Genomic DNA, 24707 nt, shown 5'->3' with positions numbered 1-24707 from the left:
TTTGTCACCATAAGGTGAAAAAATGACAAAATTGCTGTCGCACATAAATTGAGGCCGTCGCCTTCGACTTGGCCGAGTCAGCTAAGCCAGTAAGTTCTCGCCCAATGAAATATACGTGTATGTTCATACAAGAATAGTCCCTGATATGTCCGAACAAAAATTTACGGAAGGAAAAATTAGGAAATGCTACGTCATTTCTCAACATAGTCTACTCTGAGGTTGACAGACTTCTCAGCGACGTCTTCGGTACTCTGTTTGTGGCAAGAAGTATCGAATGTTTGAAAATAGGCATTAACCTCAGACTCTACCTCTTCATTATTGGCAAATCTCTTTCTACCAAGCCAGTTGTTCAAGTTTGGGAGTGGAAAATATTCTGAGGGGGCCAAATCTGGCGAATAAGGCGGGCGAGCAAAAAGTTCGAAACCCAATTGATCGATTTTGGTCGTCGCGATGACGGAAGTGTGGTTTCGTGAGTTGCCTCGATGAAACAGACTTTCTTCTCCGCCAGGTGCGGTCGCTTTTTCCTAATTTCTTCGCTCAAACGCTGAAATAAACTTGCACATCATCCGTTTTTTGTTTTCCTTCCATCTGCATATCAGGTCGGGTACTTCTGAAACCATCCACGTATCTACAATATTCTCCGGTCGAAATTGATGCATTTCCCCCCGAACGAAAATCTGTGGTCGGCTGTGATTGGACATGACCGAATGGAATGGACGCGAATCGAAATGACAACGACACAAAGTCGTGCTGTAAAGCGTCACCATTAACGGTGAGGCAAATGGGTACGACCGCATGTGGAAAATTTTTACTTTCCACACTTGACAGGAAAATTCCTGCGCAGCTAGTATAAATTCATGTTCAGAACCGTCCACTTTCAGGTGTGGAAAGTTTGCGCCAATCGTCACCATCTGACGCATAGCGGTCGGTGTCCCATTAAGACCTTTTATTTTAAAAATAAAAAAAAAACGCATTGTTTGTTGAAAAGTTCAAAGGTTTTTATTGTAATAAAGAGTAGAGACATGGGCACTATTGGGGGTATACAATATCCTATAATTAGCCCCCTCATGACTGATGGCGGTCACTGGTTCTTCGGAATTGTCCATGACAATATGGCACAGTGACGGTTCAGTGTTATCAATGGTGTAGTGAATCTCGCGTTTTAGTTCAAGAATTGTTCTTGGGCTATTTACGTACCTTTAAAAAAAATTAACGATATTAAATCGCCTCGTCGTGGTGGCCTTATTAGATCGCCGCAGGATAACTCTCCCTTGAAATTCCATCTTCAGCAATCCCCCAGTTTCGTCAATTGTGTGGCAGGTTACCCCGTTAAAAGTGTTTTTTCTACCATTTTTGTACCAAATTCTACCTTGGTAGATTAGGACAAAATCAATCAAACTTTTATCTATGCCACGAGCAAATCTTTTACTATCCATTGCCAGTCGTCTAACAATAAACATTTTTAAGATTACGATCACCTCGAAACGGCTAAACTCAACCACACTTAACTATTCTTAATTATCACAAAATAAAATCATCTCGATGGTATAGGGCCTGTCCTCATCACTGCGGTTTTAGGAATGTGTGCACTGGATCGCGAACTCTCTCTCTGCAGGCCACCTTTGCTGTTTTCAACAACATTCGACTGGATATTATCCAGGGGCGCGGCCTCCTCCTGCATCTCAAATCCCCCCTGGTCGTCATCCTCATTTTCGCTTCCTCTACATTCCAACACGACCACGTAAATCGCTAGGGCTGTGATTACCAGCATGAATCCTGACACTATCGTTGTACCAACGTATTTGACGTGGACTGGTGTAAGATCTTGAGGTTCTAGTTCTTCTGCCGAGGCGCGAAGGCCGAAACTGAGAATCCACAGGAGGCTGTAGATGTAGAAGTTCGCTGTGGAAGTCATGGTTCAAGCACCCTTTACACTTAACATACGTCGATTTCACTAGTTACCTTGACAGTACTTGGTGCTCGCAATCTTATCTGTAGCGTTGTTAATTGGTAGTTTTATCTTATCGTTAATAAGTTCTGTTGCTGGACACCAAGGTCAAAATGAGAAGCAGCAAGGCACGTTCGAAACGTTTCATTTTCATGGCGGTTTCAAACGCGTCGAGATCATCGTGAGAATCACGAGGAGGATGTTCATCAGGCCCAGGGCCAACAACGCCTGGGTGCCAATGAGGGTCCCCTTTCGGACCTAATTGTTATTGAATTCTGCATTTTCTCCGTGACGAAAAATGCGGAATTATTTCATAAAGGTAAATATATTGCAGTTTAGAATATAGAAAATATATTGTAGCCATTTACTATATAATGATAAATAATTCTGTTAAGAGTATGACGAAGGTGAGATCGATTCGTCGTCAGATGAAGTCCGCCTTTGAAAAATACAGTCTAATGGAATTTTGAAAAAAAGTATTTTTTCCTTGCCAACTTGTCCGAATCGATGGTGTTTAGATCCGGTCAGTTGGCAGGACGCACTTAGAGTGTTACATAAGCCTGCGAATTCTCTCTTGACTTTTCGGAGTATAAATCAAGTTTCTAGTAAATGATAAAATATGAAAAAGCGCTTCATGCCCGTTTGATCTCACCACCTTCTCATTCACAGCCGCCGTTCCATATTATTAAATTGTCATTATTCATTAAGTTTGATTGGGAATGGGCCCAATTAGCGACGTTCAGCCTACTTCCTATTGACCCTCCAATCTACGCATTGAAGAGAGCACAAACTCATTATTTGCAGCAACCATACCGGGGTCTGCGTTTATGGGATGGAATGGTTCTGATCTGGGTACATTCCTGTATGAACCTGTAAATTATCAATTACCACCATTCGATCATTGGAACGAAGTAAATATTGTCATACAGTAAGACGAGATTAGCCTTTTTTTTCGCATTAAGTGAGCCGCAATGGCCCAAATCATAAAGCCAACAGCCAGCAACACCAGTATAATGATAACAATGATATAGCGCAAGTCAGATGAAATTTTCCCATCTGTGGTGCGGTAACATCTGTGGTAGCTGTAATAATCAATAGAGCTATTGAAGCCGATTTCGCCTAGAGTCAGCGATTGCCCCTTGGCCTCGAACTGCATCTTCACGTATCTTCCTATTTGGTCGTTCAGATTGTAAGTGAGATCGGTACCCTCACCAGGCTCCCATATTAGCGGTTTCGAGTAATATTCCTTATCAATGCTGAAAGTGATGTTTGCTGACTTGAAGGGCTGTTTCACAAGCAGGTGCACCGCCTGAAAGGCTCGAATGTTGTCGAATTCGCAGGTTATCTCGAATGGTTCGCTTTGCAGAGTTGTGTCGTTCAATACCATCCATTCCTCATCGGCATCCGATGAGGGAATTATGCAGTCAAACAACGGAGCTGTGTCTTATGGCAGAAGTTTACTATCAGTGGGGTTAGAGTTAAGTCGGAACTTACCATTTTCGGGGAATTTTCCATGGCTCCCCTGCACCTCGACTCCCACAACGCCGTCGGTCCAGAGGCAGCCGTATAATTCAACCCTTAAGCATATCGTGGTGGAGCGCATAATGGGGAAAATCCGTATTTTATCAGCCATTATCGGTTTATCAAGGGTAGTTCTCTTAATGCTTTTAGTGTCGTTGTTCCCCTCCACGTACTCGCTCTTGGTTGCGTTTGTGTAGAACTTCCATTTGTTTTGAAGAGAGCTACGGATTCTTGGTTAGAAGGTCAAATCATTTCGTTAGTTACTCACTCGTAGTACTGCAAAATGTACGTTTCCACATACTCCTGTCCTAAACCCTTAGCGAATCGACCCTGTGTGGCAATGCCAGTTACCATGTGCCTTTGGTGCAACTCGATCTGCAGCCACGGCCTAGTATCTGAGTTGTTAGGACACCAGGCTCCTCCTTTATCCTCAAAGCTCAGTCTAAATTCCATTTTGTTGCTGCAAGTTTGAGTGCAAGGGGCCTACTTACCTCCCATACTGAGGGAGCAATTCCGACAAGTAATAGGAGCTAGCGGTTAGGTCTTTGTCTTTAATTTTACCGTTGCCCATCCCCAGGGAGTTTGAGCAGTTTACGGAGCAGTAAGCCGATTGTACTCCTTGAGATAGGGACATTACAGCCGCGAAAAGGGGAATTTGGAAGAACATCTTCAGTGGTCGTCTCTCGTGAGCCTCAAGTGTTTCTGGAACAACGAAATGTTTTAGGTCCGATTCAATGGAAGAATTTGGAACTGAAGGTGTTTCGACGTGCGAAGTTACGCCCAGAGCATGCGGGCCTTCATGCGGACCGCACGTGGTTGCTTAGGGACGGAAGTAAACTGCCCTCGCGTCCCAGAAACGTCCCGGATACGGGAAATTTCCAGTCAAGACCGATTCTCCAAGTTCTTATGACGATTTCGGTGTTCATTCATCTCGAAACTTGTGATTTCGTACAAGTCCGGACCCACCGCAGTTCAAACGCCTCTTCCTGCTAATTATCACCGTGACTTTTTGCTTCGTGTGCAAATTCTTGCGGCTGCAGCATGTTTTCAAATAAAAAATAAATAGACACGAAACTTCATGCTTTTCCATATAAAATTATCTGCTGTGTCGAAGTTTAATGTCTCGGTTACTTTGGCCAAACCACGCTCTGCCCTTGCCCGGTGGTTTTGACTGTCGAACCGTTCTTAATTCGGTTCTCGGCAATTTCGCATTAGTTTGGTACTGAATTTCGAGAATTTAAAAATTCCGTTGAGCACAAAGATCCCCTTTGAGACTGATACCTAATTATATTATGTCTGCCTTCATTTATCATCGCAATTAGTTCTTTTCGCCTCATTAAGGAGAATCAAATAGTCTACAAACTGAATCAGATAAACATACGGGTTTTTTCCTGTCGGCAAGGCTGATGTTGGTGATGAAAGCGGCAGGAGCAGTTGGTAAACAGAGGCAGGTTGAGAAATCGGAATTTGTGACATGAGACGCCACTGGCCGCAGTCGCATTTGGGAGTTTTTCCGTGAAAAATGTTTGACTCCTCGTCATGCAGTAGATTTCTACGACGTTAGACATGCGATTCTGCCCCTAAACCCTATGCCGCTGTGTTCGCGCATTCTTCGACCAGAAAACGCTACGAATTTCGTGTTTCGACGTGAATACGACGTACTTAAGAACATCAGCCGCACTACAGAGAACTTTTAAACGACTTGTCAATTCCCGCGTTTTTTATTCGTCACTCCAACGTCACCAACGTCAACGGTATTTATCAGGTCCGTAATTGAAATTTGGCGATGGCGCACATTTACGTTGTCCAAAGGTGCTTTTTTGAAACATCCCTCAGGGGTGAAATCGAGGCGAGTTAAATCGTCCGGAATAAAGCAGGCTTCACACGAGCGTAACGGTGCGCTCAAAGTGGCCCCAGCCTAATTAATTTTAAGTGTTTAAGCTGGTCTGTGACGCTGCGAATGGTTATTACAATGTCAAAAGACTTAAAAGGATGATTCTGGAGCTTTTCTGGGGGAGTTTTCGCTTCCGTTTCACTCGAGGTTCGGGCGCAACACATCCCTAACGTGGTCCCTTGACCAATGGCGAAACACAAAACATCATTCACGCTCGGGTGGTTCGACTTAAAAACGTGGAACGTTCGAAAAGCCACAGGGTTTTGTCCGTTTGCATTATAGTGTCGGCCATAAATGTATCTTTTGTGGACGTAATAGGCTTTACGGTATCTCGAATGGCGTTTTTATCAAGGTCTTTTGTCCAACTTAAGAGACTGTCAGGATTAGGGGCCTCGGTCGAGAATAAACAGGCGATTAGACGTTTTTTCGAAGTCAAAAGGTCGGGTTAAAATTCAAACAAATTAAGTTATTACCGTAGGAAAGTGCTCATGTTATGAGAAGGTGGGGAGAGAGGGGGAATTTGCGTGGTACTGCTCATTCGAAGCACGCATAGAATGCGAGAATCGATTCAGGGAATAGCTGCGGCATTTCTGAAGAACTGAAAATTAACAGTACCGGGTAGTACCATCAGTTGCAACTTTATCGGGGAGGTAGTTAGCCCGAATGGCTCCTCGTCCTCTTGGACGGTCTGGGTTTGCCCGCACGAGGGAGGTTCGCTGAGCCAAAGATGACGCCAATGTCTTGACCTGAAATGTCGCATGCGGAATAAGTACAACACGCAGTCATTTAGGGACCACCAAGTGACGTTATCTGAAAGCAAGAAGGCCTCCTGGGCTTATCACGGGTTAATTGTCATAAAACTTATAGTCAACCAAGAGTCAAATCTGCACGTGTATTTTTTGCAAAGGTTTTTAATCGAAAAGATTTCGGTTAATCTTTAACTGACCACATAGAGGACGGTCCGAAGACGTACCATAGTCTTAACTTTAAGAGGATATCCCTGGGGTTAAAGTTCCTATGAACATAAGTCGGAGGTATCTTTGCTTACGGGTGTCCGAGTTATAAAAAAAAAAACCGAAAAGTACTTGACCGCAGGATTGGGAAGCTCACAGAAAGGACAGCTACATCGCAGAACCTACCAAAGTTTAATGGACAAATCTCCGTCCAAATCGTTGTGAGACAAGTCAGGCCTGAGCTGCAGACTATCGAGGACAATGGAACGTTATTGTCAGTTAAATGATGGATGAAGATCCATCGTCTTCAATGGTCTCCGCTTCAGTTCACCTGCTTTACAGAACTTTGGACGGAGCTAATTTCCCCTCCGATTTCTTTAATCCTTTGGTAGATCCTGCGACGCAGACTTTCATTCGTGTTAGCTCCCCAATTCGTGATATCAGCTACAGCACTAGACTGACTATATGGTGCCCACACGGAACCACCTTCCCAGTCAGGAAGCCTCGACGTGAGCCCCCTCGAAGAGCGGCTTGGTGTAACAACATTTCTTCCTAAATAGCATATTTTTCCACAACTGAAATTTCAAGGGGTTGTCCCGAAGTCGAAACTGCCAATCATCCCCCTTAAGTATCAAATTAATTCAATTCAATAAAGTGCATCTGTTCGTCTTACATTACATTAAAAAAAAGCTATCGGAGGGTGGGAATTAAGGGGGGTGGTCAATTCTAATCATGAATGTGCGAAAACCAGTGGCGTGCACGCAAACAAGAAGAAAAAGAATCGAGCAATTCCGGGCATATTCCAACGGTATATGTAAAACGAGGCCTCGCTAATGGTCTCAAATTACGTGTTGTGTTATGTAAGTCGATACGCCAAGGCATTAGTTGGAGTAATTTCAGGGGTGGAACCCTTTAATGGAATTTTTTAATGAGTCAGTATCAAATTAAGGTTTATAATTAAACCATCTATGGACTTATCAGACGTTGGAAAGGTGATTTGGTCGAAGATAAATAGTAGATCTCTGAGCATCATTTTGTCAATGCAGACGTTCAATAAAAAAGAATTATTCTCAGCTAAGCTCTAGCCATTAACGTTATTTTAAACAAAGCAATTGCGTCTGAACGGAACCCTTAAGGCCCACTACTGACCTTTGATTCCACTTGCAAACAGCTGATCAATTCACCGGCCAAACTCAACAGGGACATTCGAAATGATTATTTTTTGATGTACTTCACTGACGTCATTAAAGGGCGCGGCCACAATAAACGCTACATCGCATACTTACGCGATCCACAATCCGACTTGTAATGGACTGGATGGTATTGCGACTACTGATCATCGGATCATTGTAAATGTAAATGTGGGTTTAGCCATGAGATAAGATAAGATAAGCTATGGCTGATAAGTCATGCCCGGTGAGTGTAGCAAAAATTATATGTCTACTCACCCTTGAAAGAATTTCGACTCGAAGCCCTTGGGCGTGGCAGGACCAAAACGCCATCCGCCCAGCGTCTTTTGTTCCATTCAATTACCATCAAACGTCTTGCCGAAAAAATCCCTGGAAAAAGGGCCGGTCTCACACCTTGCCGGCACGAATCCCAGTTAATTCGACGTGTCCCTTCGGGCTCAAAACGACCCTTTTACCTTGGTGCCATCTTGCGTTCACGCCTCATAATTTCTAATTAGACCCTTTTAATTGTCCCGAAACCGATTCGTATGTGTGATGCGTCTGCCGAAAGTTTTCTTTCGTTTTAAGGGGGATAAGTACGGCCCCTTGGGGGTCCGATGCCGTCACGACTCACCCCCGGGACGCCCCTGGAATTGTGGGTTATGGCCTTAAGGCCCGCGGGGAGCACTACGTCGCCCTTAGCGTTTGCTCGTTAATGCCTCTGTCTTCGGCGCCTTTAGGGAATCATTAACTCTTTCCTTGTATGTGTTTCGGCGGTAATTTTGGTCATTGAACGCCACTCACGCTGACAGCACCAGCTCGCGACAAAACAGCCGTTTAAGGGTCGAAAAAAGTTTATGCGATGGCCGGGAATCGAACCCGGATCAGCTGCTTGGGAAGCACCAATGATGACCATTACACCACCATCGCACTTGGCGTGTATCGCCCTAGGTACCTAAATCTCAGTTAGGCCCAAAGTATTTCAGGCGAAAAAGAGATAGCGGATTTGTAGCGTTGCTGATTTGTCTATGTGTTCGGACCTGTTGCCTTCCGCTAGGAAATTAGCGTACCAAATGGCCTCTCTGCCCTTCAGTCGAATCCCCACATCTGAGACTTTTTAAGAATTCCGGCAACGCGTAGACGCAAGTGCGATTAAACGCATCGCTGCCACTTCAGAATTTTATGAAGTAGTTTGTAATAATGTTAAGGGCGCTCTTAGAAGGTATTTCAATTATACACTTAGAAATTCATTAGGGGATTAAATTATTCTTCTTACACGAAACGCAGTTGTGATGTATAAACAACGAGGCTTTTTACAGGAAAAGATAAAGTTGAGATAAGTTTTAATCTTATCTCTGATAAAGCTCCGCGCACGTAAACGTTTTTACTGTTCATCTGTGCATGTCGTCACATCATGACGTTGCTACGTTGAAGACAATTGCATTATTTTGAAATTCCTATGGAAGTTGATATTCTATAGAAGTACACGCACAGAATTCGATCGACGTTTGGGAATATAACAGTGGCGTAGAATATTATACAGGGTGTTTCCTAACTACGTGTAAAAAATTTAAAGGCGTAATGCTCCACTGATTTTGAGTCAAAAATGTCTAATAAACGTATGTCCGCAAATGCCTCGTTTCCAAGATACAGGGTGTTGACCGAAAGACGTTGAAAAAGGTTTTGAAGGTTTCTAAAGGTTTGGTGGTATTTACTAATTTGTTTATTGTTAGTTTTTTTGCTACTTCCACCACTATAAACAAGATAGTCAGTGCTATTTTGGCGTTTTACTCTCTAAAGTGAATGAATTTAGTTCTGTGTCCTAAAAATCACATTATACCTCAGTTTTGAAAATTTTTCAAATGCCTAATTACACTAATCAAGAAATGGCCGATATGGTTCTTGCTTACGGCCTTGCTGGTGGTAATTGTCTTTTCTAAAATTCAAACACCCAAATTGAGTCATTTTGGAATTAAAATCTCTTTTTCTTGTCACATTTCAACACCCTGTATCTTGGAAACAAGGCATTTGCGGACGTATGTTTATTAGACATTTTTGACTCAAAATCAGTCGAGGATTGCGCCTTTAAATTTTTCACACGTAGTTAGGAAACACGTATAACGTACGTAACGTATAACTGTGTAACGCATATTTGACGATGATCTCTGCGAAAACTCTCGCGTCTTCGGAGGTCAGCTGACCGCTGAGCAGCGTCGAATCAAGCTGATCATTTGTATGAATTTACAGATGATTTTGGGACTAACTTCCGTTTAAGTTGAGGTGCTGTGGAGGGCACTTTTTTACAATAATTGTTTTTTCGGGGGTCTTTGTCCCGGTTTGGGAGGCCCCTGCGAGGGGATTTTTCGCTCTCCGAGCCTCGGTACGGCCCCGTTTCGCGTCAAATCGAACCGTGCGTTTTCGCTTGTGTGCGACAAGCGAACAGTTTTAGCAACAATACACTTCATCAGGGTCATTTTTCTTCCCCGGGAAAACACTCGAACTTGAATTACGTACTTCCAAACCGAATCGAATCGGGCATCTTCCGTACGTCATCGCGACGGGGCCCGGTTCGGATCTATTTTTCTCGTCTCCTGCTGGCTAGGTCAATACAGTCGAGCCTTTTTAAAGGGAGTTAAAAGCCAGAGGGAAACGTAACAGAGACGCAATATGTCCGAGTGTTTAATTTCTCTAGTGGTTTTTAAATAAAACGCAGACGGGGAATAAAAATAAACATACAGGCACTCGATCGAGTGTTTTGCCTCGAAATTTCGCCGGTGCTCTTAAGGCAGCACTTCGTCATGTGTCCAGGCACACGCCCTCGTAACAATGCGTCTTAGACCTCTCGTTTAATTGCCCCTCAGCGGAAATCTTCCGAAGTAATGCTTGACCATTAGTCTAAACGTCGCGGGTTTATATGAAAGAGTTTATTACGTGTCCCACGCTAACAACACATGTTATTGTCCGCTGTTTTTTTTCCTGACTCTTTAACTCACATTCCTCCGAGTCGACGTGAGTTATAACTATTATCCCTTCGGAAATAACTCGCTTAATTGCGGTTTTCGCTGTCGAATTTGCCTTGGAAAGAGTTTCGGGAATTCGCAGGTCTGATTTCAATTAGCGGGCCTCAAATTCCCGGACGCTTTGAAGCGCTTTGTCCAGGAATGTCCCTCCGCGATGAACCCGTCTGCCCGAAAACAAACAACGAAACTATATCGGCCCATATTAATAGAGCCGTCTCAAAATTTATTCCAAGAATTCAAACATCCCTCGAACTATTATACATCGGTCTCCATCCGAAAGGGGAAAGTTTTGGGGCAAATAAAGAATCCTCCGTTAACTGTTCATGGATGGCCAATTTTGGGACGGGAAAAGGCCCTCGCTGTCTCACATTTGGAAAAGGAAAAATCTTAAATATGCACGGCACAGGCAGTACATTAAAATTAATATCCAGACATAAGACGCTGTCAAAATAATAAATGCGCCACGGCCTGTTTATGAAATTTAATAAATTAGGGAAATCTAGGGGTATTAATAAAGACCCCCGAAATAGACTCAAAACGCGGGCCTAATGATGTTTAGCGCTATGATGTATTCTTGATTAAGGAGCCATTTTTCTCGGCAGCAGTCGCACCTCTCGCCTGCGAACTTTCACATCCCCGACAAATTGAATAATCAGCCTGCGTGTGCGAGCGTGTCTCGAAGGCAGCATTCAGCGGAGTCCACGGTTGCGCAACCATCGGGAGTTCTGCCGCGCCAAACTGCACCTTCGACGAATTTTTGTTGCGGATTTAATCAAGGTTTGGCGTAATTGTTTCCGCTGCTGCACGCAACCCATGCGTATGGCGTGTCAGGCGTCATATACCTCCTCTACTCTTTCGTCAGTCCTGGATGTAGGTAACTCGAGACTTCCCACATTTTCCAGTTTGATGCTCGTACCACTGTAGGGGGGCAGGAACGGTACACGTTATAGTCTGTATTCGAGCTTTCGAGAGTTCTTCCCGTGTCAATATTTGTCCATTGAGTCCTTTGACAATCTCCAAAAATCCCATCTTGAATTCCAACAGTTGGCGTTTTATCTCTTTCTGTTTTGTCGCTACTAAACCACTTAAAACAATATTTCCTCTCTGTCTGTCTGTGTAAAAACCGAGGCCTTCCCTCATATACGTTCCACTTAACACGTCCCCTTCAAGACCGCACCGGCTAAAGGAATTCGGGCGCCCTCTCCCCAAATTCCCCATCCCCAATATTTATTAGATTTACTCTATCAACTCAATATTGGTTTGCGAGAATGCGAGTTGCTCATTCGGCGGAAGATTCGATAATAACAAAGAAACCACTTTATACCTATAGCTGCGTAATGCAATTTGGGCACGTTAAGTGACGGCATGACGCATAGATGATGATCTGAGTTCGGAGTCCGGGGTTTGGGGCAACTTTTTTCCTCTCCGAAAGTTCGGATTTTGGAGGCCTAAGGGCCTGCTGACCTCAATGTCGCCCCATGTATGCAGTGCTCTCTGAAATCTTTCTTATTTCACACATATGCCTTTAATGAAGACGGATCGGCAAAATTATTGGCCTTTTCTAGAGTTTTCCCTGATTTATTTGCCGACTCCCAGAAGAAAGGAACTTTCGCTGTTAATAATCCATTGATTTCGTTGTGATGCCAGACATTCATGGCAAAACTTTTCCTATTTCCATTCGGAATGGGTCTCAATGTATGTGTTTGCAGCAAATGTGATAAATCCCATCACAAACCGCACACTCGCGAAAATACAAATATCAAAGACATGGAGTACCATTATGACATGGGACTTGAAATTGTTTGGCTGTCAGCCGCACTTGTTGGGTAATTTAAAACTCTCAGTCGTTTTGTTTCGGTTTTCAGTATTTTCCTTGCTTCCTCTCCCCGGCTCCCCTTGTGCAGTCATGAGTCAGATGAAAGAGGAACGATTTTTGCCGACGTTGTTTCAACGTCGAATCAATATATTCACGGAATTAATTCCGAAACGAAACATATCTGAATAATCCGCTATAGAAACGAGGCCCGTCCCTTGCCCATTTTAATTGAGGTTATGAATATTAATGGGCTAATACCTTTTGGTGGTGGTGATAATCCACAGTTAAGCCACTTAGCCAATAAGCGCAGCCCCCGAGATGGCTCGTGGCGTCGAAGGGATTAATTTCATCCCCATGATTTTGCCATTTTTTGGGGAAATAACGCGGCTTGGCCTGTACGACCACCCGACTTTATCCCACTGGTTTTGTTTTACGTTAACAAGACCTCAAACGGATGGTGATATTTGGGGTTTATTTTAATTAGTCGGCGAGGAGGTTGGAGCGAGATTTAAATATTTTTTGAACGGTTCGGGAAGTTGGGGCTCATTTTAATTTTAAATTGCCCTTTCGGGGGGTTAAACTTTTCTACCAAAGTGAGGATTTTCATGATACTTTCGGGAGGGTTTCCGGCGATATCGGTTCGAGTACTCGCGGGCCGGGCTTTGACGAAGTGACGTCGTACCATCGGCGGGGAAAACGGTCGTCGAACGATGAGGCGTCAAGAGATGGCGCCAGCCTGAGTTTGTTCGCGGCGACGACGCCATGTTCTGGGCCCACACAAATTCAGACCATCTTGTACAGGTTTTCTGAAGAAAACTGCACTTTAAAGTAGTCGTAAATTCATTAAGCGACCGTCTCGGGTCCCAATACTTATGCAGACGGCACGCACTCAAAACGAAATTAAAGCCTGCGAAGCGTATTTTATCCCTGACGCTAACTGCCGGATAAATCTCGAAGTTTATGCTCTTCGGGGTGATAATTTGTCGGTAAGGTCGTCGGTAACCCCGCATTTAAAAGCCGAGGCGAGAGCGAAAGCTCTCGTTTTCAAACTTTTCCTTTAATGAGGAAGTTTTCTTATATCCGATATGAGAACGCGTTTTTGCATGTTACAATCTCCTACTTGTAATGCCCAATTCTTTAATTTGTTAGACCCCAGCGAATGCTTCTGGCAGCTGAACGGATGTGTAACAATACGCCCCCGGGCGCCTCTGTGTCCTACCATGAAAATATTATGTCTAATTATCCCAAAAATGGGGTGTTTAGTATTCAGCGGCAGCAGGGGAATGCATATGAGGGTTGCATTCAATGCCGGCAACAGATTTAACATTCACAGCCCTTATCAGAGGTATATGAACGTATGCAATTTAGAGTTATATATTAAATAATCGATATGATTTTGCGTGCGGGCAACTGCATGGGGGGGGGGGGGGGGCGAGAGAGGTGATTTCAATAGATAGCCTGTCTCAGCACCCCCTTAAGAAACCGAGTGCGCCATTCAGCGGATTTCGAAACGCGTTTAATGCTGATTTTAGCTATTTTGCAATCGGAATGCTTAGAATAAGGTATGCACTCGATGGTAGACAGATATTGTTCGATATACGCAGACCACGTTCCACTATCCCCGTTATCCAACTGTGAGTCGGATCACACCGGAATGTGGCAACGTCGCGCTTGAAGCTTGTCCTCCGTGCAGTTATGTCAAAATGAATATCATCGAAGGTTTTTGACAGAACCGTCTTTGATGTCGCGCTGGCAGTGTTGCCAGATATGTAAAATATCCGAGTTTAAGAAGTTTTTTATAACTCTACTGTGAGAATGTGCGGAAGATCAGCGAGCCAATCTTCCGGGGTTGTTTCCTGTAATCCGAATTGCCCTTAAGGCGAACATTCCAGAAATTTACACATTTTTCCCGCATAACAAGGCGTCCCCACAAACTGCGAATTCGTGAACACAGCCGCCTCCCAATCTCCCCCATCTCTTTACCACCTTTATCTACGTTAGAGCTAGTTCCGCATAGAGCTCGGGCGTTTCTCTTACCTAAGCTACAAATCGAAATACAATTTAATTTAGGTAAGTCCTTTATTTCCCGCTTGACGTGGATTCTGCGTTGTCTAGAATCCTCCATGACGGAACGTCTATTCGTGTCCGGTATTTAAAGCGAATCTGTCTTTAATAAGCCCCATTCAGAAAAATGATTAATGTCCAACGGAAAAGGCTTGCTTGGATAAACTTGAAGAGCTGGTGCGCTTTAAGAGCTTTGAAGTTCAGCCATCGGGCTTTAGGGAGGTGTTGCAGCCACCGAGGACGTTTACGAAGCCGGATTGACCTCACGCCCTCGAACTTACCATTCATCTGAGGACGGAGTTCGTGAGAAATAAGTGTATTTTCGTTCGATCCTCGCTGGAGCGTTAAGTAGAGGCGAGCAATGCGGAATTTGCGATTTTGCGTTGGACAGCAGGAGCTCTCTAAATCAAACATAACCGAGATATTATAAAGAGGCGGCCATTTAGGTGAAGTGTGATTAACGCCCGTGAGTAAAATAACTAATAAAACAAGTGCGCTGCAACAGCATCCTGTGTAAAGCTGCGTTTGGAGCTAATTGTACCAGCTTCGGACATTTCGAGACGCATAAGAGCTTTCCTCAATTTTCCGTCCTCATTCATATGCATGAGATCAACACACTTCCATATTTGTCTATCTGGCAACGTTGTCTACTCAGATAATAGTTAAGGATGGGCATTGAACAAACAATCGGATATGTCAAGTGTCACAACAAAAGACAAGCGTGACGTTGTCAGATCGATTCAATTTACTGCATTTTTCCTTAAGTAGGACTTTTGTTGGCGGCGGTCGACCAGTACGCAGCTTTTGGAGGTAAAGATGCTGTAAATTTAAGGCCCCTAAAAACGCTCTTTTAAGACCTAAACTGGCACACGTTTATGCCGTTTGAGAAGATTCCTGCTTGTAAGAAATATAGCGGCAAAAAGTGCCATTAAGCTATTTATAAGCAAAGGCTGATGTGCCGTGAAGAGTCACCCAAAAAGATGAAAGAAAGGGTGGTTTTCGTTTTGGTTTTTGGCGTGAGCGTAGATAATTGGCCGTAATTAGCCCCAGAAAAAAAAAGCGCTTTGCAGTAACTTAAATATGAGGCGGAAAGAGTCTTAAATTGGCCCCCCTTTGTGAAAGGGGGGCGAACAGCGCAATTTATAAGCTGTCCATACAGGATGACTGGTACATGTGTGCGGTTTGATTTATTTTGGCAACACTTAGACGGAACGAGGCGAGTGCCAATTAACAATTTACGCCATGGGGCTGGTGGATGAGGGGGGCTCGCTGTTTGTTGATCTTGAATAATTTAGACCTCAGTCTGTCTGGTCGCCTCGGATACTGACCGCACGCCGAGAACAGGCATGACTTTATAAACCGCGTTTCAAAGTCTCAAATTAAACCACCCCATACACGACTATAATTTAACCGGGAGATATCCCCGTGTTAGTCCTCGGAAAGCCCGCGAAATACCGCAGGACAACTGATTTGACCGCCCCTTTCAGGTCGGCTTCCCCGCAACACATGTTCGGTCTGGTAACGGCCCTATTTTACGACATGGGGATAAATTTAACCCATGTCACTACTACACTATTTTTAGTTTGGCCCCTTGTACGTACACATACAATTATCGCAATGAATATTCAAGGAGTGAGGCGATCTTCGGACGCGATAAAAATTAATTGACAGCCGAGGAAATCGATAAACATAAATTAAAGGGGCATTTACATAGATATCTGCCCGATAAATTTGTCACCAATCAGCCACTAATTACTTTACTAGTAAAACGAGCGCTGCATCTTAGGCCCCATCTGAAGATGTACTTGTTTGAATTTTAATCGGGGCCGTTTGCATGTTTAAGTAGCTCACTTGCGCTCGACATTTTCACCGGGGGAATGTAACAAACACGTCACGCCGTAGAGTCAAACATTCGTAGAATATGTCACCACGCCGGCACCTGTCCGTGCACAGTAGTTCGTCCCCGTGGCTCCATCTAGTAACGACGTCAAATTCACAAAAAAATCTGCACGCAAACCGCAAATGTCTCCTAAATAAATCATTTTCGGTTGATTAAATTCTCTGACGTTTCGACCTGATACACCCTCACACACCTGAGGGGCTGACCTCTGGCGGGGGAACGGGGGAAATCTCGTAAATATTTTCCGAGACGGGGCGCCGCAATTTCCCCCAGTTTCTGCAATGAATGTTATAGTGTCTTCAGCAGTGTTGCCAGAAATATTTGTCTAGAAGTCGGACATATTTTTTTGCGATAAAATGATTTAAGCAGGGGATGAGTTGGGACTTCGCGCACAAACCCCGCTTTTACTTGCAGAGGATTCGGGGCTCAGGTTAGGGTTTTCGTGCGCTTTTTTAGACCGATTAGTCGCCAACATGCCCAATTTTGATTTTGAGAAGTGATTTCTCTTATCTTTACGAAGATAATTGCGGAAGTGCGAGACCAAACACTTAAAGAAAAAAAAATTACAAATTTTACATTATTTCTCGACATAGTCTACTTCGAGATCGACGCACTTCTTCCAATAATGTCTTCGGCATCTTATTCACAGTAGGAAACTTCGAATGTTTAAAAACAGGCATCAGCCTCAGACTCCTCCCCTCCATTACTGGCAAATCTCTCTCCACCAAGCGATTTTTTTTTACTTCGGAAATAAAAAATAATCTGATGGAGCTAAATCTGGGGAATAGGGTGGGTAATGAAAAAGTTCGAAACCAAGTTGATTAATTTTCATCAGCGCTCTGACGGAAATGTGGGCTCGTACGTTGTCTTGATGAAAAAAGACTTTCTTTTTCGCCAAATGCGGCCGCTTTTTCCTAATTTTTTTGCTCAAACGCTTCAATAAATTTGTATAATATTCTCCGTATACTGTTTTTCCCTTATGGAGATGGTTAATAAAAATTATCCCACGTGCACTCCACAAATCTGGCGTCATTACCTCATTTGGTCCACCATTATGGAGATTGCCTTGGCAGCTCGTACGAGGGCGTTTACACTCTGCCATGTAACATTTGACAATTGTTAATGAAGGGCCAGATTCCCTCAGGGCAGAGTATGACTTCGCTTTCATGTTGGATGGACCAAGATCTTTTAAACGAACGTATTGGATGACGTGTCGATAACCAATTTTCTCAACACACGAGCTCAGAAATTTCTGAGATTTCGCTCAAAGGGGCTCCCAAACAAACACAAATCAGTATAGCGCTCTCAAATTTTACACATAAGTTTTTTAAGGTTAGGTATCGGTACTATAGGCAAATCTTTAACAAGAAAGTCGCCATCTATATGTCAGACCGGGTACTTCTGGCGCTACACTCGTGCCATCAGATTTGGCCGTGTACGCTCTCGAACTCTTCCAAGAGAGAACAACCTCCTCCAGTATAACTTGTCTTGATTGAATAACAATCAGATGGGATTATTGCGGTAGAAATGCCGGAGAGGCGAAGACGACTTCATCCAATTTCAAAGCATCAAAGAGTACTGAAGACTTACTCCCAAGCGGCCTCAGCCAGTTCCTTGATTTGAGCGAATTATGGATTGAAATTTTACCGCGAAATCACCAATGAAATTTCATCTGTCGTTGAAAAGAACTGCCCAAAGTTCCATGCCTCCAAAGATGTCCGAAGCAGACCTCCTCTGTGGTTCTCGAGGGGAATTTTCAGCGCACCTTTCGGCCGCTCCTGGCAACGCCGCCTCGTTTCCCTCAATCGCCCCTCGTTCCATTGTTCACCTCTAATGGAAATACATTAATAATAAATAAGTAATACGGCCATAAGCTTGTCCAGAATTATAGCTGCGGTCCTAAAGGGAAGTGCACACAGTTTATTCTCCCCTCGCTCGTAAGTGTCGGAGGGAATTTGATTGAATTTGTTCGATGTTAATTGCGGCGTCTTATGTCGTATAAATATTTTCAACTGGCTGTCTCATTAACAAACACTAATCAACCTTAAATAATCCAATCAACAAGTTTTTTCGGCGATGCCATGAGCTTCACCAATCAAAAAACGAATTAGCTATTTAAATGATGCCCCTTATAAGGACCGTAGGTGCCGTTAAGGTCTATTCAGTGTATGTGCCCATAAACGAGGCGGCAAATAAGGAAATATCTAATAATAAGGTGGGTTAGAAGGTTCCCGCTACCTCAACCCTCTGTGATATCCCCTTGTATATCAACGTCGAAATTTCATAAAATCAAATTTAGCCCGCTTTGTAGACTCGGATGCGGAATATTAAACTTCATTGTTACGTCGCTTTGGCTTTGCCATGAAGGTAACATTATTAAAATACTTCCGCGTTTCGGGGAAAAATCGCTGTTTTCGCCCCCCCCCCCCCCTCAGCCGCCCCTCTCCCCCCTCCCCTCGCAAAGAAAAAAGGAAACACAACAGGATATTATATCCAGAGTAAAATCTACTCGAGTACCTTGAACTCACTTTCAATCTGGCAATAAATCCTTTATTCCCGCTTCAGGTGTGCCGGGCCCTCAGGATTTACATTCGGGTGCGTGTGCGCCGTGTCAAGGGCTTATGGAATTTATGGGGATCCGCGCTCGCAGTGGATAAATCTAATTCCGTAAAAAAATGGTAACGTTCTTCACAGGGCAATTTTGGAACGCGGCACACCAAAGAAGGACCGTTGCGTAATGAAATGGTAGCCGTTAAAGTGAGACAGGATGATTGATAAACAAAATTTATAATGGCTCGAACACGGTTACTAAATAATGCCAGCTATACGTATTAGGATGTGAAACATTCGTTTTACGAAGCATTTAAGATGCTGCCAGCCGAGATAAGGTAAATATTTAGAAGAGCGGTCCGAATGTGCCACTAAACTGTTACTGATGATGCGCCGAAAGCGCGGACGAAAGCGTTGGAAAACAGAAACAGGCTCGTTCTGTTGTGTAACAATGATTACGCATCGCATCCTTGCTGTTCAAACCGCCTTAAGCCCAGGAGGAGCTCGGGAAATCTACAGGGTGTCCCGAAACGTACCGGCAAACTTCACGGGGCGGGACATCATTGCAACTTCCTTTCCTTCAATAAGCATATGCCCGCAGACCGAGAAGGTCCTGTAGTATGACCGACGCGTTCTCGCATCTCTCCGGATTTGTTCCTCTGGGACCATCTGCGAAACGCCTATTCGTAATGGGAAACATCTCTTAGCAAGAAAGATGGTCAGTTGCACACGTCCAGAAGCTAATCCCGCAGCATTCCGTAAGGTCCGCGACTCAACGAATCGACGATACGATCTCTGCATTGAAATCGATGGTCAACATTATGAATAATTACTGTTCATCGATTATTCATCAATAAAACAATGTCTAACACGAACAGAAGCGATTACAATGAACACTCCGCCTTTTTTGCTCAAACGGCGAGTTCGCCGACATACGTTTATCTAAGAAAGAAAACTCGCCCCGATGTCCCTCGTCGCCCCTTAAAGCTTGTCGGTGCACGTTTTGGGACGCCCCGTATATGGGGAGATGCAACAGGTCGGTGGTGGTGCGAAGGTCATCGAGTGGGACCATCCGAAACTCGGGAGGACGTTGATGCGCAAGAGAGTGCGCCTTGAACGGTGCTAGCCGGGCATAATCCGTTCGCATTGGAAAATCCACAATTTACGAGAAAATAGATTTTTTTCTTCGCAGCAAACACAGAATATCAACAATGAGAAGCTCCTAAGCGGAGATGGAGAGGTGGAAGAACCTGCGAAACAATAAGACACACTAAGTATGAGGGGAAATGGAAGCCCCCTAAACAGGCGCAGGAGATAAAGCAAGGAAATAATGGCATTTTCGCATGGGGAGCGCCAAGGGCTTGAAGCCTTCTAAAATTTGCAGATTATGGCGTAAGAGATTTTTAATCTCTAAGAGGTCACCCCCTTATGCAGGATGCCCCAGAATTGGGCGCCGTTCTGCCAGGGTCCGATTGAACAGGGCGAAATAGACAAAAAATCCTTCGTTAACATAGGTCGGCATGTGAACCCCAAGAGAACTGTCAGACTTTTTTAAAGGTTATTTTATCTGGGTAAAAACCCCTGTGTATTGTTTATGTGCCATGAAATTTTGACTGCTCCACCAGATTTTTATGACGAAAATCGTTAAATCTTCCTTTTCCATTTTACCAAATATAAAAATAATCTTACCCTGTATAGCAGTCATTCCTTCTCTCTCCTCTCCCCCTCACTTCGTTTTTATGACGTTAACCGTTCTAGAATGACCGTTACTACCCCTAACTCGAACTACCTCGAACAACCCGAAACATCCTTCAGTTCTCTGGGAGAGGTGGCGCCACATCTCGCCGCCCCGTAAATTTTCCTCACTGCCCACAGATGTCGGTGGCCAATATGCAAATTTCCTTATTTGCTAAATCTTCTCATAAACTTTATCACCTTCACCTGAGTATTTCCATATCTTCAATCTACAAGCTTTAACAGTCGCAGTCGGGGCCCATCCATAAAGGACGCACCAGCGTGTAGGCAAATCGCCGTATATGCAAATTTTATTAGGTTTCTTTCGTTGGGGCTCTCATTTGTATCTCTCGGATTCATTTAAATGCGGCGCAATTAATGAGAATTATCAATGAGCATAGTGGGGTGATCATAAATTCGAGGATACTTAACCATAAATTATCACATGCCGGATTTCGCATATGAGGAGGTGGGTGTGGGACGTTGTGGTCTTTTCAGAGGGACTGCATTCAAACCCTTTCGACGTGATTGACAGACAATCTTTTGTATATCAAATTTGAGCCCTCAGATCCTAAATAAACAGTGCTCCTTAAGCCGTTACATATATGAGTTTATTTGGACAGATGGCACCTTCTGGGGGTAGACTCGCAGGCAGAGGATGTTGTGCTTGGGGATACGCATGACTAACGGCAAGTGAACTTAAGCTCCGGTACCCAATTTGGAATGATTTTCTCCTACTTGAAAGGGTCCCGTTAGTCTTCTTCTTCTTATGACCGTCGTAAATCTCCGAAGCTGTTGTTCCATTTTGTTAAGTTAACACTTTGGCACCCACGTACTAAATCGAGACACTTCAGCGAGACAAGTTTCGGTACCGCCGTGGTGCACTCAAATTACGTTTACCAAATTTGTTCATGCAGGTACAATAGGGATTTAAAAGGTCAAGATGGTCGATAATTTATGACCCTTGGAATTTGACTATTTGATACTGCGGTGTAATAGTACTACCTGGAAACCTGCGATGTTCCGACTCCCACTTAAAACAGTTTTCGAACATATGCAAACGATTATTTAAGCCAATGTCAGGGTTAACGAAGGAGATGTTGCTGAAAGAACTCGATATGGGCCAATGTGTTCGACCCAATTAGGAAGTCGGGGGGTGTATGGGGCACGCCCACGGTGGCGGCATGCCCGCCGTTCTCAAGATTTCATATTTATGTCTCATATATGATTTTAAAATTCCCATGGAGATGGTTATCAAAGGCCACCTTGTAAACATTTAAGCGAGGTACCTGTAAAGTCCTTAATCTTTTGACGTTATTAGTGACAACGTATACCATAAAATTAGCATAATGGTGCCTAGATTTGTATCTGGGACGTGTGTTCGTTTCCACGACCCATAAAGCTTCGGATGTATGGCATGACTGCAGAGTGTCCGATCGTGTTGACCAAGGGGTCAAAGACTTATCCGCACTTCTACGCGGTGATCAGGGATGCCGCCTGCCCCCGAGCCCTTGCAGCTCGCACCGGTGAAGGGAAACTAACGCGGAAGGCACAAGAAACGACACGTTGCATTACCAGATAGCAGCCCTTGGGGCAAACGTAGCAGGAAAGGCCACGGAAGGTCAAGACGCGGTGACCAAACACCCGAGCACGGCCGTGCACGTATGGACGTCGCAATCTCAAGAGAAAACGCAAATGTACGGAAACAATTTCCATTGTCGAAGAAAAGGGTAAAAATTTCCTCCGGATGTGTACCGTGGGGCTCTGAATTCTCGTCAACTCGCCCTTTTAACTATTTCGCTTACGCCGAGGATAGAGCAAAATTGCCGACTTTTTGAGCTGCAACATGAGTCAGGTTAGTCCAGGTCTTTAAAAACTAGATTCGATGGTGTAATGCGATTCGAAATCTATGGAACAGTTTTTGAGAAAAATAGCTATAAATTTCGTAAAAAAAAAAAATACAATACAAGCTGAGTTGAATAGTGCGCAAGCGACGGAAAAACTTCTTTGTTGAAAGGGAAATTGGTTCGTTTTCGATTTTGTGGTCACGAACAGTCTTTAGATTAAAATTGTAATAATAATAACTAAAACGAGAAATAAATAGATAAAAATAAGCAAAAAATTTGCAAAAAAATCAGGAATTAATCAGGTTCCCATCGACAAACGCGTGTTTTCCGTTATTCACGCACTGCGAGGATTTAACTGAATTCGTATTGGATTTTTTGTGAAATCTATATCTGCTTTCTCAACAACTACTCGATGTATTTTGAATCACATCACGCTAGTGAATGCAACTTTGAAATACCTTTAATTTGAGGCGTCACTAGACCGACGTTTCTAATAAAAAAAACATCGGCAGTTTCACCTTACCGGTGACGTAAGCAACTTTTTTAAAAAGATAAATAAGCGCAATTTAGATCTACGTTGTAGATCTAGATTGTTAACCATGCGACAGAGGACTAGAAGGCCGTAGACAAAGCGATTGAAAAGGGGAAGAGTGGCGTTGTCCCGCAACTTGAAAGGATACAGCTCGAACATGCGAAGGCGCAGAGACATCACGAACACCCTGTCGATGACACGAAGGGCAAAAAGAACTGGAACAAGATCGAAATGGCCCAAAGTGACGGTAAATGTCGTGAAAACACTGCGGACGAAAAGACGGCGGAATCGCCTAGCAGAAGACGAGCGGAGAGTTAGTGCCCGTTCGCGGTCCTCTCCAGCCCTGAAGACGTATCCTTCAGGGCCTGTTCCGAAGTCGGAGAAGGTTCTGTCCTCCCGAGGTTTTGACTGTGATTCCGACGAACCCAACGCCATCCGGCCGTCAAAATACCGGTCGGAGCGATTGTCCCGGTGACCGAAAAATCTTGAAGACGGGGCTGAGTCGGGACTGTCCGACGGAACTATCATTGAACTTTCCGATGAGAGAATCCGTCAATTTTCAGATTGGGTCTTCAAACAGCAATAATCTCGTTCTAATTTGGCAATAATCCAAATACGATTTCCCCGCGGCCCTTAAAAAGTTTAATAATCCGAAATTTAATATTCTTCCTTCCTCAGATTCGAATACCTGCCACTGCAAACGTAAATAACCTCAACTTTTTAATTTAAAATTTCCCCCATTCAGTCGATATTTAGGTTTTTTTCCCTGGAAAACTCTTATGTACGCTGTGATTTATATTCATAGGATTGTATCTCGTTATGGAAGGGAAATTATATTTTCCTTTTGCCAGAGAGAGTTTTATTACAAATCGCGTTTGAGAGGGACAGAATCGGGAAGTTTCATCACAGTTTATTGAATATTTTTCCCGTGGTTTCTAAATGACGGATAGTAAAACTGCCTCTAAAACCATCAGGCCCCAGGGAAATCATTTCAGACCCAGTTACGGGGCTAACTCCTGATCCAGCCCGGATTAGTTTGTTTATCTCCTGTCGCTTCCTGGATATTGGCTTGTCACCGCGCAAATCTCGCTTTAGCCCTTTATATCTATGACACTAGGGCGAGTTTATAGGTATAATACCTCAGACATTCATTAAGTTCGGCAGAACTTTCCTGAAACGCCAGGAGTAACGCAACCGAATTCATTTGGTCTCAATCAATTATCCGCATTATCGAAGACAAACAACGACATAAATCAAATTTACTCGCAACGATATCGCCTTCACATATTTTCTAATTGAATTTCAGTTAACTTCTTTGACTCCTGTTCGGTCCAATAAACTCTCATTGAGGTTCATTGCCGGATTCGATGGTCATTCGGCTTTTAAATAACGCGAGGGGATTTCGAATTGCGGCGGAGGAGGAGGTGCAGTTTCCTTGGAAATGCAGATATCCGACGGTGTTGCTTCGTTATCGCGTCATCGCGAGCGATTTCAATTAGAAGAAAGAGGTTTGTCTCAAGGCAACTGGCGAGGTTTGACAACACGGCTCGCTTGCTGACAATTGACGACGTCATCGGCTTATGTCAGCCACGTGCCCCCGGAAACAAAAGAACGTTGCAGCGTTGCTATTTAACTAATCTCTATCTTAGGAAAGTCGGTTGACAGGATTTTGAGTGTTCTCCTCGCTGCGTAATGCCGGATCTCGCGAAAAGCTCACGCGAGACCAGAGGAAATGCCGAAGGGAGGTCTTCGGTACGCA

The 24707-nt window shown here is 44.0% G+C and overlaps 1 protein-coding gene, 1 long non-coding RNA gene and 1 other non-coding gene across 3 annotated transcripts in view; 1 reads left to right on the top strand and 2 right to left on the bottom strand.

The window, feature by feature from the left end:
* LOC136349371 (uncharacterized) overlaps window positions 1–24707 on the top strand; it is a 49682-nt gene that overhangs the window by 9773 nt on the left and 15202 nt on the right. The window lies entirely within an intron of this gene.
* LOC136349357 (discoidin domain-containing receptor 2-like) lies at window positions 989–7634 on the bottom strand. The gene is made up of 6 exons (XM_066300862.1): window positions 7603–7634; window positions 3961–4171; window positions 3738–3911; window positions 3443–3690; window positions 2876–3391; window positions 989–2818 (listed from the first exon to the last, which is right to left on the bottom strand). The coding sequence occupies exons 2-6, from the start codon at window positions 4134–4136 to the stop codon at window positions 2700–2702; spliced, it is 1233 nt and encodes a 410-aa protein (XP_066156959.1). The 5' UTR covers window positions 4137–4171; window positions 7603–7634; the 3' UTR covers window positions 989–2699.
* TRNAG-CCC (transfer RNA glycine (anticodon CCC)) lies at window positions 8344–8415 on the bottom strand. Its single transcript has one exon. It is a non-coding gene; the product is annotated as a tRNA-Gly (tRNA).

Source organism: Euwallacea fornicatus, chromosome 37, assembly GCF_040115645.1.
Source record: "Euwallacea fornicatus isolate EFF26 chromosome 37, ASM4011564v1, whole genome shotgun sequence".
NCBI classification, from domain to species: Eukaryota; Metazoa; Arthropoda; class Insecta; order Coleoptera; family Curculionidae; genus Euwallacea; species Euwallacea fornicatus.
The sequence above is the reverse complement of the archived record's forward strand: the minus strand, read 5'-3'. Positions and strand labels throughout refer to the sequence as shown.